Raw genomic sequence first — 14,996 nt, 5'->3', positions numbered from 1 at the left:
CTGAAAAACTAGTATATAGTGAATTAAATTCACTCGCACTATAATATCAATTTTATACCTGGTAATATTTTATCTAATTTTATTACACGCTCAAAATATTATGAAAACTGTAGTTCTTATCGGATAAATTTTGTACGTAATGGAATTATAAATAGTTTAATGGAATAATAAAAAATATTTTATATAAAGTATTATTTATTTCATGATGTAATAGGAGTAATTAATTCTACAATATTTAAATTTAAAACCATCAATATTAATATATATTTTTTAAAATTATTTTATAACCTTAATTTCAAAATCATTCTTAACCAAACACATTAAATTACTTTTTATTCAACCTCAATTTCAACCACAGTTTTAACCAAACACCTATTTTTTCAAACCAACCACAACTAAAAGTACTTTTTTTAAAATAACTTTTCTCAAATCACAACCACAACAGCTACCGCAATACCAAACACACTCTTAACAACAATGAGCTTATACCTCAATTAACACCAGTGATCGGAGCCTTTGATGCACTCTTCTTCTTCTTTTTTTTTTTATAAGAAGGAACTGTGACCATGCCTTCTTGATCATAACAAACTGTAAATACTGGTATTTGAGAGTTTGGTAGCGATTATTTTTTAAAATATTTTTTACTCGAAAATACATCAAAATAATTTATTTTTTTTAAATTATTTTTTATATCAGCACATCAAAAAGATATAAAAACATAAAAAAATATTAATTTAAAACAAATAAAAAAATAAAAAAATTTCAAAAATGCAAAAACCTTGGTGATGTTACATCTCAAATCTCTCACATCATGATTATCAAGCATATAGATGTAGTGGACGGATTGGATTTTCAAATATGATAATATGCCCTTCACTCGTTTAAGTTCTTTGGGTTTGATTGAGAGGGAAGAATAGTAGGCACCTAAAACGATAAAACACCCCACAGAAAACTGTCGCTTACAAAACAAGACATTATCCCAGCTCTTTCGGCCGGTATCCTAGATTTTTTTTATAAGGTAGCTGATGAATGACCATCCGAACAAGATAATTGACGAGGCTGGATGCCATTGTTAATTTGGCATGCATGTGAACCAAACAGGACGAGACTACATTATTGGGGCCTGGAATGAGTGTTTTGCTATTTTTGCACCAAAACAAAACATAGGCTTTGAAACAGCCATTTCCACAATTCTGAGCAACAGTTGACAGCAAGTCACTGTGTCCTAAAGGCTTTTATCCAATCAAGTTCAACTTTGAAATCACCTGGTCCGGATCTAGCACCGGGGATCCCACCACCTGCATTGACGGATAGAGACATGCCGAGAATGCGCGATTGATTCATTTCCATGCTTGCATCTATAACGTTTCCTCTCCATGTTGGCAAATATCGAGCGAGAGGTATCTGAAAAAAAAGTGCAAACCAAAAGGCTTAATGTATTTACTCTACATAAACCTTTACATGTGCACAAGCAACATACTCTTGTGCATATGTCACATTAACAACACTCAATTCTTAATTTATTAGTAGAGAAAAACCAAGATCAAGAAAACATAAAATACTCCTTCCGATGGGATTCCGTCATGCCCGCAAAATAATCTATTTGACAAAATCAGATACCATAAGAGGCTAGGCCACTGATCAGTGATTTCTTTTGAGCACAGCAACTATAAATTTGCCCTACACACTTAAGAATGACCAAAATTGATTAATCTTGTATGTTAGGTTATTCCATTAGTATAGGGACAGCATGCCAACTTCAAAACTTCAACGTACCATGTTCCAATTGCAAAAATTCTGCCCCTGGCAATGGTAACGAATAATAATAAAGTGACCCTTGAATGTTTTTTTGGGAATAAATTTTCTATATCAGGGGTTAACGGCAAGACAAATGAAAAAGGTTATGATGTGATAATTTCATTGTTTCTTGTGCATCTATAGATTGTAAACAGGGATGCCATGTTCCCCAAACAGGGGCTTCATAACAGAGAATCTCTAATTCATCATGGACAGATTAATTTAGATCCACAACAGCATGCTACCTACAACAGCCAATTTTTTTGATTATGATGGTTCTTATTCATTATAATTGATTCCTGTAAACAGCATGCTACCTACAACAGCCAAATTTGATATCATGCCTTGGCAAATAAGCAAGAGAAAGAGGGACCTACCCTTGCAATATACCAGTTGTCTTTGGGTACAAAAACAAAAGCTTGCCATGAATTATCTTCCATTTGTCCGGGTGAATTCACCCAATTCTCAGTATAAATCTGCATTAGAATCAAATAAAGAGATGGTATAAAACATGCAGTGACCATTAAGCAGCTAACGAAAAAGGCTACAGCAGTTTTCTTACTCTATACTATTACATCAGCAAAGAAAGAACAAACTCACTGTGGATATGTAGCTTCTTCCATCACCTTTAAGCTTTAGAGCTATTGTATCATATGCGTCTAGATCAATGAAACCATCAAACTGCAAATGATTAAAACAGATAAATGTTGTACAGCAGTGTCTAATGTGATATTAAGAGAATGGAAGGATGGGAAGAATGCAAATGAAAACACCACACAATTTTGTTCTATATTTAATTTGAAGCATTACAACTGTCCAGAAGTGAGAAAACTACAAACGAGTGTTCATTAAGAAAAAACATTCTCTTACTCAAAAAATGTGCTCATGACAACAAGATGAAACTATTACCAACCCCCCATGACTTAGGTAACATGGATAAAGAATAACCTTAATCTAGGATCTGTGAATTGAAATAAAGGTCTTTAATGCATTAGGCATTCAGTCATGCTTAGTTTAGTAACTAGGAAACATAAATAGATAGTGAGAGAGAGAGAGAGAGAGAGAGAGACCACATGGTCCTGAAGTCAGATAATGTTTTCAATTAGTTTTGAGAGTCATACATTTGACATCTGAGAACCCATTATTTAATGTGAAAGAAATGCATTACACACTATATATGCAGCACTTGAGGTGAAAACATAATTGAAAATATTATTCACTATTCACCTTCTTGGACCGCATTCCACAGAAACCACTCCGACTAATATTCCACTTTGAACCCTCAGCTACATCCAATGACAGGTTACCAGAGAAGACTCCTATCAGATAAATTTAAGTTATCAGGAATCACAAGTGAAAGGCATGAAAATTGACAAGAAGTGGTGCTATAATGGAAGAGGTGAAGTTAAAACAGCGTCGGATTCACAAGCTCTAATTTGCAGAGTTGCCACTGGCAGGCATGCAGCATTTTTCTAACAGAAAGCATCAGTTTTCATCAAGTGGCATGAATGTACATGATGCATGGCCAAAAAAAAAAAACAAAAAAATCCAACTGCATAAGATAGCCAATTACAATTAAAACCAAGTTATCAAATAGCTAGAAGCTTCATGATCTAATAGATTAACTCCGGACTGATCTGTTGTTACAAGTCAAATATGTAACATGTAAGGCAATGAAATAATCACAAGCAGAAGAAATCTGAAAGCAGCAATTGCATTTGAAGTACAATTAATAAGAGATTTAAAATTCACGCAGAGTAAAGAAAACAGCAAGAAACAACATTCAGAATGAAGTAAAGGCAATCCCAGGTTGAAGAGCTTTAGTCTATTAGTTATTTGTGAACTGCACAGATAAAATCCTATTAATTCTTCGCTACAGGCAAACTGGAACATCAACCAATAAAAAATAACTCCCCACTTACTTGATTATCCATAAAATTGGAGAGAAAAACTGCATACTTCAGCACAAAACATAGTTGGCTTGATTTATGACATGCACGTCACATCGAAATAAAAATCACACCAACAGTTGCCCTAAAACATTTCCTACATTAACCAAAGCTAATTTGGAAAATGAAGTTATTCCTTCAAAGCTGTATGAATAAGAACCGTCCCTAGACATGAAAATTAACAGAAACCCAATATAAGTTTTGGGTCCATAAAAAATGAACACTATGAAGGAGTACACTTGTCAAGTTACATTCGACACATGAAGGGCTTGAGATCCCTGTTGTAGAAGAGGATGGACCTTCTATGTCATGTTGCCAAAGGTTGGGAATTCCAAATCTAAATTTCTTTGTTAGTAATTGATTTCAAGAACCACATACTACTTCCCGTTTGAGATTTTCACCCACCGTTGCATCAGACTTTTAAGCACAATATTAAATGAATACTGAAGTTGAAATAGCAAAGTAATAAACACACGGGTTGGAGGGCCATGGAATCCATCACTTCTGCGAAAATCGTAATGTAACATGTGAAGAAATAACAGGAACAGGCTAATACCTTTTAGTCCATTTCCCTCATCCATGAACTCCAACGACGCTGAGGACGAACCTTAATAAACAAACAACTAAAACTTTGATCAGTAAAATTGTTGGGCTTGATCAGTCTATAGTGATTTACTGCATGCCCAAGACTTTCCCAGCCACAATCATTCAAAAGTATGGTACTAATAGAGGGATTCAAGAAATGATATTCACCCATATACTTCCTTAAACTTTCATATATACTAGACAGTACCATATTTTCCTAGTGGAATTGTCTTTTAAAGACATGGAAACAACAGTAATTTCTAGCAATTGAGCTCACTTAACCAATAAATGGATGATGAAAGCATACTATAAAAAAAACCCTCAGAAAATGAAAATAAAAATAATTGTTTTTTACCTCCGTACTCAGAATCAGAATAAAGATGCCACTTCTTTAGCTCTTCCCTAGAATTGAAATTAAAAATGAGCCTCTCAGTTGGAGGCATCAAGTCTTCCACATTCCATGTGAGAGCTATAAACATGAAAAATTCTGTGAGTTGTGAACATAACTATAACTTTGCAGTATAGCATAAAGAAACCATTATCAAGCAATAGAAAAAAAAAATTCAAAGGAAGTGCCTTTCTTGGTAGCATCCAAAGAAGCTTGCCAGAGTGATCTAAACCTGGACATCCTTAACAATAATTAATTGGACCTCAAATTTCCTTCCTGCACAAACATAATAGACATTTTAGAGAATCCATTTATTTATGTACAAGGACCAACAAAAACCCATTAAACAAAACCCACAAAACACATCATAACCGGAAAGGAACAAAATTACATCAAATGTGTAGCTACAATTTTGTAATGAAATCTCAATATATTTGATATCAATAAAGCTCATAGCTTTCACTTACAGCAAATGGTTATTTACTTTTTTTTATTTTGTAAAAAATTGTTAATTTTTTTACAATTTCTCTTATTTACCATATCTAATTCCCCTACTTTTTATTTTATTTTTCCAATGAAAAACAATTTCTGAAAGAAAGCATATATATTGACTTTGTACTAGTCTCTGACAGCATCTTTTTATGATGGAGCATTACAAACTTATCAAAGATCACATACTTGCTCATAATAAACGTGAGTGACTCTCAATTTGTACATTGCAATCTATATCCTTTCAAGAAAGATGCATACCATAGAAATATGCATTTTCTAAAAATCTTTTGGAAAGTTTCACATGGTATTGGCATTATAAACTCAAAACCATTAAGCTCTTAAGGAATGGCAGAACCACATTTGGATACAACGAAGAGATTAAAACTATTTTATCCAAAATCAAATCAAATAATCTTCTATGCAAGAATGTATTTTACCTTAAGCAAGTCCCAGTCACCCTCTAAGTCCCTATACACAACTAGCTGCTGGGAACAAGAACTTTCACCTTCAACACGAAATGGAAGCAAGACCTTTAAAATTCTTCTTAGTAATCTACAAGTTGATATAACCTACTATCTGAAAGAAAAGTTAAGATCAGTGTCCACTAGATAAATTTCTTGACCGCATTGGTTATTTTTCTTCTTCTTCAGATTATAGAGAATTATACTATACATATGTTGTTTTGAGCATATTTACAGAGAGAAAGTTCAAACTTCAAAGCAGCATCTGATGGTAATCATCCTTGTTTTCTACGATAAACACAAAAAGAAACCTAACTGCAACAGTTCCAATCCTCACCCAGTATAGGATAAAACCATCATTCAAGAGACTTTAGTCCAGTAGAAATTGAAAAATAATAAAAACCCAGTTCAAGAAACAACAAACCAATTGGAGTGGGGTAGCTCGAGCAGTGTCGCGTGGATTCACACGTCGGTGAAAATGGGACTTGGACAGCCGGGTCGAGGCCTTCTAAATCTCTTATACTCGTCGGAGATGCTCTCCTCCAGCCGATGAGGGAGATCGGAGATAGGGAACGTGGCTAGCTTGCCGGCGTCTGTTAACGCTGCCGTTGCTGTTGCCCGTTGCGATACTGACTGCTGTCACTATTTGCTGCAGGTATAGTGTTTTTTTTTATATAAATATATTTATAAAATATTTAATTTTTTTAATACAATAATATATATATATATATATATATATATATATTAACATAAAACATTTATATATAAATAATATTTTATATTTTATAATTTAATATATACTTTAAATATATACTAATTATTATTAATTAATAAATAATAGATATTCATTAAATAACCAAAACTTAATAAATAGTTTATAAATATTTAATTTTTTTATTTTATAAATAATAAATAAAATATAAATATTAAAAAATCCAATTGCAGCTTCCCATTGTCATCCATGGTTGCAGCTGGCTCGGGTTTGGTACGATATAGCAAAAGTAAAATATAGTTTTAAACGCCAGTGACAAATTAAAATATCTTATATAGCAAAATTATATATAAAGTAAGACTTTTTTTTTTTTTTTATGGGTAATGATACACACACACACACATACACACATACACACACACGTGTGTGTGTGTGTTCTCCATTGCTATAAATGATATGCATGCTACAGTATTTGAATTGAATATTTTATTGCTTCTTTAATGCGCTGCTCCTCCTTCATAATGTGCTACTATTACTATATTGAAGATCTAAATTTTTTTATTAAGAAATGACTCATTGAAGACAAATACGGATGTAAATAAAGTACCGTCCATTTTAAAAACTACAATTAACTTTTAGTCAGCTAAGTTACAAGGATATATAATTTTAATCAATGTAATGGAGGTTGAGTTCAGCGGTGAGAAAAATATCAAGAAAAATAATTAAACAAAAAAACCATAAAAAATTAATTGAAAAAACCAAATTAAAAAAAAAAACTGAATTAAATAATTAGAAAACCCAAAAAAATTATGGATTGGAGCCGATAATTCATCCCAACCCTCCCTCAAGCTATCTTAAGCTCCAAATGCTTGAAAACATGTCTGGGTCAAGAAGCCTATCGACTTGCATTGGCCTCCTAATCAAAATCCTCGCTTAGGTCCTCAGTCCTCACTGTTAGAGTTTGGTAGCTTTTGTGAAAATTCGACCCCCCGCTAGGGCCATACTCGCTCTCTTATCAGGAGAAAAGAAATTGCATAATTCACAAGTATCTTTGTATTTTTACTGGAAAATAGTTTGTTTTTGGAAAATGAATTCCGGAAAAAATGAATTCTGAGAAAGTATTTTCCAATGTTTGGTAGTGTAATGGAAAATAAGTTGGAAAACACTTTCCAGTATTTGGTTATGTAATGTAAAATGAGCTGGAAAATAACTTATTAATGTTTTATTTTTCTCAAGTTTATTAAAATAATGAGGAACAAATCTTACAAATTAAAAAGTTGAATGAGAATGAAATTGAAAAAAAATATAATTTCATAAATTATCTCAAATAAAATAAATAATAATCAAAATAATAGAGATCAAATCTAAAAAATTAAAAAAAAAATAAAAGGTGAATAAATTAAAATAATAATAATAATTAACATTTCATAAATTATTTTAAATAAAATAAGTAACAATAAAAAAAATGAGGACCAAATTTGATAGATAAAAAATTTCAATAAAAAAATGATAAGAAAAAAACAAATAACAATTATAAAAATAAGGACCAAAATTAATATAAAAATTAAATTTTAAGAGATGGAATTGAAAAATAAATATTCAAAACAAATTATATATAGCAATCAAAAGTTTGAGGATTAAATTTGATATAATCAGCAAATAATGACATTTCTAAATTTTTCACAACTTCCGGAAAGTATTTTCCGCCCAAATTTTCCAGGAAAACACTTTCTTGAAAACCAAGCCAAATTTTCCTTTGACTGGAAAGTGTTTTCCATTGACCAACTTTTCTAATGGCAAACAAACACAGGAAAGTTTGGAAAGTGGTTTCCCGGAAACCACTTTCCGGAAAACAAACACAGCCAAAAGGGAAAAAATTTTCCTGGAAACCTAACCAAATTTTTCTGACCGGAAAGTATTTCCGTTGACCGGAAAGTGTTTTCCGTTGACCAACTTTCTTAATGACAAACAAACACAGGAAAGTTTGGAAAGTGGTTTTCTGGAAAGTGAATTCCGGGAAACAAACATGACCTTAGTGATGATCCAATATGAAAGTTTAGAGGGGAATGGCGCCCGATTCTTAACAAAGAGAGACAACATGAAAAAAAATATTGATCATTGATCTTTGATAAATATTGGCCCATAACTCAACAAGTGGATAAAATTTCACAAATCCTTGAAAAACTCAACAAGTGTTTAAAATTTCACAGATCCTTGAAACGGTTGGGTAGGTACATGATATCGTTGATCTGAAAATTCTCACCTCCGTGCAATTCTTTGGCCTGCTCCAAGTAACAATGCCTTCCCAATTGCACCGGAGTGAAGACAGCAAACCAGTGTTACCGTTCCACCTATAGCTATCCATTTCCAATCAATTCCGTGATCATTGTGTCTTTGGATATCTACAGCTTGACTTTTATCCTCTTCACCACCAGTAACTGGTTCTGAAGAATCCATGCCTTCATCAAAAGAAATTTTTGTTGTAATTCTAGCCATTAGCGCGCTTCTGGACAGTGAAGCCTCTGATTTCCTTGCATTCTGGTATGCTCTCATACCAGAATGCAGCTTCTTGACAGCTCCCCACATCCCATGTCGAACCCCCAACTTTGCGACGTCTTTGGGGATCCCCATGTCCTCATAATGTAAAAGGGTAACCTCACATGCAGACATCTGTCCATCTCCTCTACGAGATTCCACTGTATGCATGCAACAAAGACACAAGAAAAAATGCGCCATTGCTTTTTCAAGAAAAAGTCTGTGAAACTGTGAAAAAAGAGATTGTGCAACCAACAACAATGCTTACCAGCCCTAATCACCCAACTTGAGAAATAAAGGTCAACACGCCTTGGCTTGTCACGCTTGTGCAGGCCTGGATAAGGCACCCCCTGCGATGTTGTAGATTTGAATGTCAACTAAGATTGCGATAGTAACAACCAATGCTAGATATAGTAATTCTACTGTAATGCCCCAAATAAAAATAAAATAAAATAAAATGGATTGAAAAGTTAACGAGTGCCCTTGTGTACATTGTTATGGGTATTAATGATTGATGGGCAAATTAGACAATTCATATGATGTGATAAATATATATATATGGTCAAGAGAAAAGAGAGAGAGAGAGAGAGAGAGAGAGAATCAGATTTGTAGAGAGAGAGAACTGAAAGATGAAGAGGGGAAGATGGAAAAAGGATGAAGAAAGGGAAGAAGAAGTGAAAGTTTGATTTTAGAGTTAAGGGCTTCTAAGGTGAGATATTGATGTTCTTTTTATGCTTGAATATGCTGGTTAAGTTTGATTTTAAAATTTGAATTATTTAAGATGTTTAATAGATATTTAGGGTATTAGTTTGGCTTAAATTGAACTGATTGTGGACTAAAATTTTGAGTTTTGAGGGGAAGACTGACAAATCGAGATTCTAGAATCCCGATCAACCAGTTGGTTGAACCGGCTGACCGGTTGGCTTGATGGTGCCGATCGACCGGTTGGTCTGAACTGGCCGACCAGTTGGCATGTGGTGGCGGTCGACCGAGCGATGGGGTTCAATCGGTTCTTTTAAGTGCGGTCAATTTAGGACATGTTCGAGATCGATCGGGTGGATTTGTTTTGGTTTTATAATTACGCTTCAGTCTCTACTATTAGAGTTGGAATCTTTTATGTTACAAGTTTTGAATCGTTTTTAAGTATTTTATGTATTCATTACAGGTTCTGTTGACGTTTCTCCTAACAAACTTCAGTAATCTCCAGTTCTATGTTTGTTTATCTTTTGCTTTTGTTTTCCAGTTGAGTGAAATAACCTTTAATATGCATGTAATATAAATATGAATATATTGATTAGAAGATGAGCACAACTGGTTATTTCTTGAATATTTATATATGTTTATTTTTTAGCACTCATCAATTTTTTAAATATGTATTCACATTCTATTGAATTAAATTCTATTCGATATCACATCCAATCGCTTTGATAATTAAACGAATATCTATTATATCTTGATATCGGATTTGTCAAAAACTCCATACCATACTATCAGAAAGTAGTTAACCATTGCGCACATCATATCTATATACCTAGCTAGTCAGAGAGACAATTGATCATCCCACAGTGCTATGTTCTGGAAACCTTAGAGTTTCATATGTTATCTCATCTAACATGTATTCTACTACCATATGCTAATATGCTTAGTATGTATATATGTTTATATCAATATATATACGACTTAAAATTTATAATATCTAAAATGTATATTAAATGTTATTCCTTTACTGAATTGTTTGAACTCACCCCTCATTATATATTTTTTTAGGTTCTTAGTTTCTATTAGCATGTTGACTCTATCAAGAGTTACTGCTTTTTTGCTTTTGATTGGTATGCCTTGCTTGCTTTCGCAAGGCTTTTCTTCTTATATTTTTTATTTGATATTTTAGACACTCCACTATTACACTGTTTTATTTGAAGTTTGGATTTTCCTATTGGTTTTTATTGTTTTTGAAGAGCATTTTGAAAGTTTACGAAACACTGTGAATTTTGTATAATTTGTTTTATGATATGTATGTTTTGTGGTTTAGCGTAGGTGGAGTGTCCTCACAGCACCGCTCTAGCGTTGCCGGTCACAGACCCGGAATTCAAGTCGTGATAACTACATTAAGTCATTAACAAAGAAGAAAAGTTTCAGATCCAGGTTAAAAAGGGATATATCAATCTAATTGCCAATAAACCACCATGTACAGTAATGATTGAATTGACAGGGGCAACAAAGAACACGTTAAGTTTTCATATATCATCAGGAAGTCCACTATGCTACCAAACGCCTTTATTTCATCCTTCAATTAACCATAAAATTCCAATCAAACTCTTCCTCCCTAATAAACAGACAGGGGCCTATTCTTGAAATGCATAAAAAAGAAACAAACGAGGACAAAGGCAACAGCAAACAACAATTACGATATATCTCCATCAGTACCTTGGTCACACAATAAGATGCCTTCCTAGCATCCCATATTCTTCGACCAATGATATATTCTCGATCACTACAGAAAAATGGGAACTGCAGATTGGAGAAGCAAACCTCTTCTCAATCAATGAAACATGTTCGAACAAGAAAGTGGAAACAGGATATCAATAAATAAAACTTTGTGCATAATTTATACAACAAACCTTTTTTATCCAGTGCACAATCATTCTACCAGTATGAGGGCACTCTTCAAGTATTTTAAAGTAAGCAAGCATCGGATCCCATTTAGGTCGAAACTCATCATCCCAGAAGAAATCTCTAACCAACTCTGGAGTTGCATCCTCAAAGACAGTTCTACTTCGGTAAACAGTGGGGCCTTCCTGATAGAAAAACTCACCACCAGGTACAAATGTGTTACTCTCAAAATCATTATCTAGCATTGCTATTTGCCACATAATTTGAAGAGATTTAAGGCCAAAAAGGAACATTATCAAACATAGACTAAAGGGTTACACAAACATATTAGAAAATGCATGCTAGGCATGCAGCACAAGGCATTTTGGCCAAACAACCAGCCATTTGAATACGTGACAAATGTAATAACATACACACACCTCAAGACCAAATCCAGAAAATGCCAGGAACTAACCAAATCCAGAAAATGCCAAGGGAACTAAGTTGCAATATCCATAAGCTCCATAATGAGCAATTCCAGCATACAGCAATGATACTCAAAAAATATGTAGTTACAGTATGGTTGTTGAATAAAAACCACAAAATTATTTCTCTCAGACAGTTTCAGCAGTGAAACACAGTTTGAATCTACCTGAGGCTCATGGCGCCAGGCTTGGTATCTCATGTTCGAGGTTGACCTTTCCATCATACATTGCCACTCCTTCCGTCCATCCTTCCCCTCCAGCAGATGCAATAGGTGTTCTAAGTCTTTCTCTGTCACAATGTCCTCCCTGTCCTCCAGCTCACCAGTGGAGCTGCATGAAAGTAGCATACCACAAAGCAAGTCATCTACGTGAACCAGCAGTACACCATTTCCAAAACAACATATTAATGATAGCAAAGGTATCTAATATGGAAACAACTCAAACAGGGACGAGCTAAAAATCAATTATTATCACCCTACAATAATCCAATCAAACCATTCATATCTTGTGTGTGTGTGTGTGTGTGTGTGTGAGAGAGAGAGCGAGAGAGAGAGAGTCTGTCAACACCTCAGAAGTTACTGTTTCAATAAAGAGTCTGAGATCATCTCTAGAAAATAGCTACAATTATCATATATCATAAGAGAGGCTTTGTTTTTTTTCCCCTTCTTTTTTGGAGATGAAGGCACAAGTCACATGTATCACAAGATCCTGAGAGTTTAAAATGGCAAACAGAAAGACTATTTTTGTTTTTGCGATAAAGCTGCAATTATCATATATCATAATATCCAGAGAGGTCGGAAAGAACTCCAAACATCCATTATCTGAAAGAGCGACAAACTCCACTAATAAAATGGATATTTTCATTCACGGAGAATGTTTGGATCAACTTCTTGTACATTGGAACCTGCATGTTATTGCTTTTCAATTAAAGCACACAGTCATTCTCATGAAATAATTCACAGTGGATGGATGATACACTATGTATTACCTATGGCAGGAATACAGAATCTTTCTTGAAGCACAAAATCCCTGTGTTTTTCTTCTGATATACATGGCATTTCACTAGAACCTATAAAATCTACTTTTTGACCATGCAAGGAATAAAGGACAGTGCCCAATAAAAACATTTAAGCAACCAAACAGCATTGGCATTACAAATGCTGTTTAATTATTCACCATGCTTATAACACAAGACACCGCCAGTTACTACTAAAAACTTCAACAATCAAAAAATGGTAGTGACGGATGCTCTAAGTCTTCAAAACAGTGACTTGAAATCAGTTAATATAACCAGGACCTGGCATTTCATACCCCTATAACTGGTTTCCCAAACAAGGCATGAATATATCTAGCACGTAGGTGTAATTACAACTAAGAAATGTACAAAGTCTCAAGCCCCTGGATATTGGACGCTACTGAATTTCTGGACTAGAAACTGAACTTAGACACTCATCATTTATGATATTACCTCTTTAAGAAATGGATACACAAAATACATGTTTAACACCCGTTTATTGAGTCAACCTTGTTCTACCCCATCACATGACATTTCCCTATCAAATTTAAAAAAGTAGCTAAAAGCACTCATATTCCTTAAAACTTGTTACGCAACTACACAACTGTAATCGATAGGCCTCAATGATCTCAAACTAGCACATCCCATCGTTGTATGCGACCTGCTAATAAATATGCATTATTGCTAATGTACCTCAACTTTTCAGGATTTTAGAGCGGCGCATATAGGGTTTCCAAATAAACACCAATTAATTTCATTTCAAAACTCAAACTTGCAATTAATCAGAAAAAGGCCACTGCAAAAATATTATTTAAAATCAACAAGAAAAATATAGCAAGAAAAAAAAAGCCACTAACCTAACAGAACCGTCACGTCTCTCCCCCGAATTCGCTCCCGAAGATGAAGCCGCAGCGGCGGGTACTGATTTTCCATCTTTACCCTTAAAATTGGACCAAATGGTGCGGCAAACAGAGAGAGCAGATAGAGCCGTAAAAGCGAGCCAGAGACGCCGAGCTCCGAATCCAGGAGGCGCCCAAAGGAACCTAAACTTGCCCCTCAAGCCAAGAAAGACCAATCCGGTCCACCTAGGCCGCCAAGACCAGCCAATAACGAGGCCGATCATAACGGCTAGCCATATCGGTACTGCACAAAGCAAAATGTCGACGAATGTTTCAGTTATTGAAGGTTTCTTTAAAAACTCCATTAGATCGAAGAATGTCTCGTCCATTGCGACAAAAGTAGAGTTTTTTTTATGAGATTGAGAGGGTTGACGATCTACATGGATGAATTAATTGTCTGTCGATTCTTGATATTTTCTCTGCTTTCATCTGTCTCTGGATTTTGGTAGTTCTAACTTCTAAGGGGAGAGAGAAGGGTAGGAATGAGGGAGGGGGCAGTTGATTTCGTTGTTGCGGTCACATGACGTGGCATTGGTTGAACCGTCGATGGGGGGTTTGGTTTTGGGGCGGGAGGACATCCTAACATTTTGTTTTTAGGCCGACGTATTAAAGAAAAGGACATCCTAACATTTTATTAAATTAACTCCATATTTGTAACCATTACTTTTACTGCTTGTTTTCTAATATTCTTCGAAAAATTATATTTCGATTTCTATTTAAAAGTTTTCAACTCAATTATGGAAAAAAATACTTCTTTTTTCGGTTTGTTTGAAAATTTAAAATCGGAGTAGAAGTTAAATCATTATTTATCCAAATTTAATGTTTGAAAATCTTTAAATCAATATAAATAGATTTATAATCAATTAATATTTTTATACCACCCTTCACACGCATGCTTAAAATATTTTCTAAAAAAAATTAAACAAGTTGAGGAAGCCACCTATTCCGACTAACTCAGATTAAATAAATTTTAAAATTTTAAAATTTATTATAAATAAAAAATTTAAATTTATTAGTTGAATATTTTATTGGATGCTCGGTGAGCTTGTTTGGGAGTGTGATTGTAGTTACTTTTCAAAGTATTTTTCA

General features: G+C 34.0%; 2 protein-coding genes across 4 annotated transcripts; both read right to left on the bottom strand.

The window, feature by feature from the left end:
- Positions 1-827: 827 nt before the first annotated feature.
- On the bottom strand, positions 828-6,335 carry LOC7492433 (probable complex I intermediate-associated protein 30). 3 transcript variants are annotated; one of them, XM_024609402.2, is made up of 9 exons: positions 6,097-6,335; positions 5,649-5,787; positions 4,908-4,995; positions 4,687-4,800; positions 4,303-4,353; positions 3,025-3,116; positions 2,398-2,478; positions 2,175-2,273; positions 828-1,404 (listed from the first exon to the last, which is right to left on the bottom strand). In XM_024609402.2, exons 3-9 carry the CDS (start codon positions 4,957-4,959, stop codon positions 1,216-1,218), a joined length of 678 nt encoding a protein of 225 aa, XP_024465170.1. In that variant the 5' UTR covers positions 4,960-4,995; positions 5,649-5,787; positions 6,097-6,335; the 3' UTR covers positions 828-1,215. The 3 variants fall into 3 exon arrangements, with proteins under 3 accessions (XP_024465170.1, XP_024465173.1, XP_002314650.1); XM_024609405.2 differs by having other exon boundaries at positions 5,649-5,716; XM_002314614.4 differs by lacking the exon at positions 5,649-5,787.
- A 2,148-nt stretch (positions 6,336-8,483) lies between these two features.
- On the bottom strand, positions 8,484-14,420 carry LOC7492432 (uncharacterized). Its single transcript, XM_024611364.2, has 6 exons — positions 13,866-14,420; positions 12,161-12,323; positions 11,538-11,714; positions 11,344-11,427; positions 9,188-9,269; positions 8,484-9,080 (listed from the first exon to the last, which is right to left on the bottom strand). Exons 1-6 carry the CDS (start codon positions 14,234-14,236, stop codon positions 8,644-8,646), a joined length of 1,314 nt encoding a protein of 437 aa, XP_024467132.1. The 5' UTR covers positions 14,237-14,420; the 3' UTR covers positions 8,484-8,643.
- Positions 14,421-14,996: the final 576 nt, after the last annotated feature.

This window comes from Populus trichocarpa, chromosome 10, assembly GCF_000002775.5.
Source record: "Populus trichocarpa isolate Nisqually-1 chromosome 10, P.trichocarpa_v4.1, whole genome shotgun sequence".
NCBI lineage: Eukaryota > Viridiplantae > Streptophyta > Magnoliopsida > Malpighiales > Salicaceae > Populus > Populus trichocarpa.
This window is presented reverse-complemented; position numbering and strand designations above follow the sequence as displayed.